Source organism: Chaetura pelagica, unplaced genomic scaffold, assembly GCF_000747805.2.
Source record: "Chaetura pelagica isolate M959 unplaced genomic scaffold, ChaPel_1.0 scaffold2569, whole genome shotgun sequence".
Lineage (NCBI taxonomy): Eukaryota > Metazoa > Chordata > Aves > Apodiformes > Apodidae > Chaetura > Chaetura pelagica.
In genome coordinates, this window is record NW_009954701.1 from 7306 (window position 1) to 13619 (window position 6314).

The 6314-nt window shown below is 58.5% G+C and overlaps 1 protein-coding gene across 1 annotated transcript in view; it reads right to left on the reverse strand.

Moving 5' to 3' along the window:
- SNX27 (sorting nexin family member 27) overlaps positions 1-5163 on the reverse strand; it is a gene marked incomplete at its 5' end in the record, with an annotated part of 12121 nt that extends 6958 nt beyond the window's left edge. The window contains 5 exons of the mRNA XM_010005624.1: positions 335-413; positions 1107-1211; positions 1673-1737; positions 2401-2593; positions 4932-5163. Of these exons, the coding sequence (XP_010003926.1) occupies positions 335-413; positions 1107-1211; positions 1673-1737; positions 2401-2593; positions 4932-5163 (674 nt within the window). The remainder of the gene's footprint in view (positions 1-334; positions 414-1106; positions 1212-1672; positions 1738-2400; positions 2594-4931) is intronic.
- Between the last annotated feature and the right edge of the window lie 1151 nt (positions 5164-6314).

Consider the following 6314-nt stretch of genomic DNA (forward strand, 5'->3'; position numbering starts at 1 on the left):
TCCCATCCTCTTCCCCTTCTGGAAAAGGATCCATCCCAAGTTGCTGCTGCTGCCCCGCTCGCCAGCCAGGGCTGCAGTGACACTGCCTGGATTCTCTGAACATTTGAGCCAAAGCAAAATGCTTCCCTCAGTTCAACAAAAGCCTTTAGAAAGGGTTTTGCTTAAGAAAGGGCTGGTCAAGTGGCAGCAAAACAACCATCAAACTTTGAGGCTCCTCACTGAGGCCTGTGGTGCCCCCTCCCAGGGACCCCGGTTTTCTGAGCAGAGATAAAACCCCCCCAGGGCTCATCCAGGGTGGAACCCCCTCCCCAGCACCAGGGAGGACCAGACTCACCAAAGGAGTGATTGATCACTTCAAACAAGGCGAAGTAGTTGGCAGTGACACTGTCCATTCCCACTTTGGCAGCCACAGCCTGAAGAGGAACCAAAGGGGAAAATGGGATGAGAAATCCAGGAGCTGCCTGTCCCTGCTGGGGGAGAGGCTTCCTCAGGTTATTCCTGAGTATTCCCTAACTCAAGATGTTAGTCAGGAAAACGTGAGGTTTCCTCTTCCAAAAAAACCTTATGTTGTCTTAAACAAGGGCTTGGACTCTGCCCTGTGGATGTGGAGCTCTGGAGAGCCTGCTCCTCCCCAGCCCTCTGGCTCCCTTTGCAGCTCCCCCACATCATCTTATTCCCCTAATCCACCAGCAGCTTCCACCTTCCTTCCTGCAGCACTGGCTGGAGTCACTTCTCCTTCATTTCCCAGCTGCTCCTGGGCTGCCCCAGCCACTCACAATCCTGCCTGAAGGGCTCCCCAAAGGGAACATCCAACACCCAACCCTCTGTCCTGCTGCAGACACCACCAGTGTTGGCTCCAGCAGCTCCAGGCTCCAGCTCCTCCACCAGAGCCAGGACACAACCCGTCCTGGCTGTTACCAGAGGGAATTAACTCCGTGATGCCTCTGTCCTTGCAGCCAGACAGGAGCTGCAGCTCTGCTGTCCCTGTCCCCTCTGCCACAGCCAAGGGGTGTCACCCACCTCGAGAGGAGCAGGGCCCCCCATGGCCCCGTGATCTCCCAATCACTTTGAAGCTCTGGGATGAAGGAGGCAAAGGAGCAGCTCACCTGGTACACCTGGTCTGTCGTGCTGTTCTTTTTCACCCTGACAGTCACTGTGGTGACGTCCGGCAGCGCCACGCGCAGCTCCACGTCCGAGACACCGTTGTAGTTCTGGGGGGACAGGGAACCATCAGCCCTGCAGGGTCTGGCCAGAAGCTCCAGCCCCAGACACTTCAAACAGCCACTTGTAACCACCAGCTGCCTGGGAAGCCTCAGGGATCCCACTCCAGTCTGCCCTGGAGAAACGCTGGGAGGAGGAGGGAGAGGTGAGCTCTGCTCGGGGAGCTGAGCAAACCGTGTCACACCACGGTGGGGCAGGATTTTCCACTCCTAGGTTTTCCAGGAAGAGCTGTGGGACACGGCAGTGGGACCCGGCAGTGGGACACGCCGTGGGGAGGCCGGAGGGGGCAGCAGCTGAAGGGCAAACGGCAAAGAAACCCTGCAGAGCTGCTGGGGGGGCTCCTGCCTGGGCTCTGGCAGGGAACAGCCCTGCACTCTGATCCCAATTTCCTAAGTGCTCAGGGCCCCCGGGAGGGGAGGGGAGGGCAGAGCCTCCGTGCTGCTGTGCCTACCTCATCCGACTCGGACAGGAACTCCTGCATGATGTCGCTCTCCCCGATGACGCGGATGGAACAAACTGCAGGACAGAGTGTGGGTCGGGGGGCTGGAGGGCAGGAGCCCCTCTGCCAGCACCCAGGGGTGGTGTCTCCAGCCTGGAAAAACCTCCTCGAGGGAAGCGCTTCCCGGGCTGTGTGAGGTGTCCTGGCACAAGGACTGATCCAGCCTAACCCCCCTCAGCAGCAGCGAGCTCTGGTGGGGAGGAACCCACCCAGGTCTGGGGGAGATCCCCGGGCAGCAGCCAACGCTTAGAAGTGGGCAAGAATTGCATAAATAGCACTTCTGCCTCCAAAATCAAGTTATTCCAGAGGAACTGAAACTATTTGGGAATTCAGGCACATTTAGGAAATAGCTGGACTCCAATCCAGCTTCATGGCATCACTAAGTTTGGGAAAGACCTCCAAGATCATCAAGTCCAACCATCAACCCAACCCCACTGTGCCACAAACCACGTCCCCAAGTGCCACATCCAAGGATGTGACTCCAGCACTGCCCTGGGCAGCCTGTTCCAATGTCTGACCACTCTTCCAGTGAAGGAATTGTCCCCAAGATCCAACCTAACCCCCCTCTGGAGCAACCTCCCCCTTCCTTCCCTCTCAGATAAACAAATCCCGGTGGAAGGACGGGGTGAGGATCCATCCCCTGCTCCCCAGGAAGGCAGATCCAGCTCCCAGCTTGGTACCTTTCTCCAGGTACTCCTCCAGCCCCCGCCGCCGGGCGTCCAGCTGCTGCTCCGACAGGGAGAAGGGCCACTTTCCCGGGAGACGGGGGAAGGTGAAGTTGGCAAATTCCCGCTTCAGGTTCTGGTGCAGGATGGCGAATTCCCGGTACCGCTTGGAGCAGAGCTGCCGGCCTGCCATGTAAACGTTGTAGACCTGCAGGGAGGAGAAGGGGCTCAGGGCTGGGGGAGGAAAGGTTTCCAAACCAGCCCCCTCTGCCCTCCCGGACCCACACGCAGAGCAAGGCTGGATCAGCAGGGATTGAGCTGGAACGAGAGGCTGGGATGAACGGTTCAAGATGCTGCGGATCCCTGGAGCTGGGGGCTGTTCCCACCCGACAGGGGCAGGATCAGCGTGACCTCAAGGCACCTTTCTCCTCCAAAAGGAGAGGAAAAACACCCAAACCCTCTACAAAAGGCGCCGAGCCCTGATGAAGCTGTTGTGGTGTCACCTGGATCATCTCCAGCACATGGAAATGTCCCCAAGACACACTGAGCCACCACCTGGCAGACACCCCCTCACCTCCCAGACCCGCTTGGCACTGTCACCCCATTTCCATCCTGTTGCAGAATCGGGCCCCAGGCTGCAGTCAAAGCCCCAGAGCTCTGGATTCAGGGTCACAGCCACTGTCCCTGAGACACAGAGAAGTCCCAAACTGTGCAGGAGCCTTGGACACAGCCCCCAGGCACCAACCGTGGGGCAGATCCCAGGGGAGAGGCAGCAGGAAATCTGGGAACACTCCATGTTAGCTCGTTCCCTTGCTCTGCACACACTGCTCCAGTTTCACTCGGGACATGGTGAAGGAAGCAGGATCCTGCTCCCAAAACAGGGAAACCCAGGGCAGAGCCACAGGACGTTCCTCAGATGCTCTTCAGGGAATTCCCTTCCCATTCATTAACCAACTGCCACCATTTTCCAAGCCAAGCTGCTCAGCCTGGCAGGCAAGTTAAGGAGCTCTTATCTAGGCAGGGCTCATGTGCCCTCGGTGATAAGGAAGGTCCCAATCAGCAGCAGGACCTTAATGAGCTCCGGAGGAGTGGGATGCAGGGGGAAGAGCAGGATCACGCTCCTCCCTGTTGCACGAGGGAAGGGTTGGCAACCACAACCCTTCCTCTGGAGGGGGTGTCACCCCCACAGCCTCCTGAAGCCAAGGAAGGTGCCCAAGATGCACCCAGGGTGGCTACAAGGCCTCCAGAAGACTCAGACCTCGGACCTGGAGCAGTCCCAGCTCACTCACCCTCCAGAAACCTGCCCAACCACCTTCACCAGGGGAAAATGCTCCAACAAAACCCTGTCTCAGCCTTCAGGAATCCCCTCAGGAGAAGGTGCCAGGATGGGGCTGGATCTGAACAGCAGCAGCTCCTGTCAGGCCAGAGGAGAAGCTCCCCCTGACCCCCTGCCCTGCACTTCAATAAAACTCTCTGGTTTCTGGGACCCTTTTTCTCCTGGACCCCAGAGCAGGGGGAGCATGGGCCCCCCTGAGGCTGCAGATCCCACAGGATCCACCATCCCCAGCTCTGCCCCACTCGCAGCTTCTGGCTCTGTCTTCCTTGGAAAAACGTCCTCAGCGGCAGAGGAAGTGAGGAGCTGGTTCATCATGTCTCCCAGCACCTGCCACGGCTGCTCCAGCCAAACCTCCCCGGCAGGGAGGGTTGGGAACACCGGGAAACAGAGCAGCCCAACACCCCCGGGGTTCATCGTGCCCCCCAGCCCCTGCCACGGCTGCTCCAGCCAAACCTCCCGGGCAGGGAGGGTTGGGAACACCGGGAAACAGAGCAGCCCACCCGCCCTGTGCTCCCGACTCATCCCAGGCCCCTCCAGCTGCTCCCACCACTCCCTGGCTCCGGAAAAATGGGAGATGGCACAAGGAGAGGAGGAAAATCTGGAGAGGGGCAGGACTGAGACCCTTGGGAAGGATGGAGCCCCTCTGCCTGCTGGGGTCCCTGGCTGGAAGGGTCTGAGTCCCACCCCCCTCAGGCTCCTCTCCAGACGTGTCCCCACCAGCCACCATCAACCTTCACCCTCAGAGGATGGATCCATGTCAGGTGCTCCCACAGCAGATCCAGGAGTGCCAGACTCCCCAGTCCCAACAGGAACAGCCTTTTTACACCTGTTTTCACTGACACTCTGAAGGGGAAAGGGGGATGGAAGGGAAATTCTGGAGATGGAAGCAAAGCTTCCAGACATCTGCTCCCTCTGCTTTGACAGCCCCCACGGGTGTCCTCAACACGTGGAGGCACAGACACAAAACCTCACACCAACAAAACAACTTCCTACTGGCGACCAAGCTATTCCAGACACGCTGACAAAAACCCCTTCCAGCACTCAGGGAATGGCTGCAAAAGACCAACCCAGCCCAGCAACAGTGAGGATGGGCAAGCCTGAAGGAGACAGAACCAGGGAGATCAACCAGCCAGGCTGTGGGTGAGGAGCCCCAGTGCGGGACACGGACACCCCAAAACACCCCCAAGACCCCAGCCCAGCCAGTACCAACCACAAACTTCTCTCCGTTCTGCTCCACGTGCTTGTAGGTGGGGATGGAGATGGGCACGGCCTGTTTCTCCGTGTAGTCATAGAAGGACTGTCCCAGGGGGTCGTCGCTGGGGTCCAGGCTGTCGGCCTCGTGCGGCGGCACCGACAGCACCGTCAGGATCAGCTCCTTCTCGCCGGCGCGGATCAGATCCACCACCTGCTTGTGTGTTGCCCCCTCCACGTTCACCCCGTTCCTGCGGGAGAGAAGGAGGAGCCGTGAGGCCAGGGGGAGGGGAGGGCAGGAGCCCAGGGCTGCTCCCCAGCACAGGGGCAGGTTGGGTGGGGGTGTGGGATGTGTCCCTGCCCTGGCAGTGGAACCTGATGATCCCTCCAAACCAAACCAGCCTGGGATTCCTACCAAAGCCCCTCCAGCCTCAGCTCCTCTGCTTGCTCCAGTTTCACCCTGCTCTAAACTTCACTCGTTTTTGCTGCAGATGTTTTCTTGGGGCATTCATTACTGACTGGTGTTTAATGACTCCAGGCATGACCAAGACCTCTTGAAGGCCACGTGTCCCCTCGAATATTTCACACCAGTTTGGCTGTTCTCCCCGTTTCTCTGTGGTACCACAGGGCACCCTTACCCAGAAGATCAACCTTGTCCCATCAGCCAATGGCAAATGCCACAAGGCCAGAGAATTGGGGCAGAAAACACCAAAGAGATGATTCACACCACGGGGCAAGGCCCATCTCCTGATCCTCCTCAGCTCCCGGCGCTCCAGGGAATGGAGCTCTGGGAATAGCAGGAGGCTGAGCCTGGGGAGCTCCAGCCTGTGGCTCAGAGCTGCTGCTGCTGCTGCTAAAACCCAGGCCAGGGGCAGGGTCAGGTGGTTTGTGCACCAGGAAGAATTCAAAAGCCTCTTGGAGAGGGAGTTGGTTCCCAAAGCACCAGGACGAAGGCAGCGACAGGTCCCCTGGCTGGGAGGGGGGGGAGGATGAGCTGTTCAAGCCCCCCACCCACTCCCCCGAAAAGCACAACCCCCATGAAAGCAGCACTAACAAGCAAGATCCCCAAGACATGGGGGGAACAAACACTTCCCTATTTCAAGGCCAAGTGACTCATTTTCTGCACAGATTTCTAAACATTTCCCCCAAGTCTCTGCCTGTCAAGAGGTGACAAGGAAATCAGCTGCCAGAGGCTTCCCAGGGATGGAGACCCCAGCCTGTCCCTGTGCTGTGCTCAGGCAAAGATCTGACCCAGCCAACAAATTCTCCAAGGAAAATCACCCCAGAAACCAGGCAGGGTTTGCAGCAGATAAAAGCCCTTCGGCTCAATCCAGGCTCGGGCTCTGCACAATATTATCCAGATTCAAAAAAAAACATCCAGGAAGGCACAAACAAGTGCAAA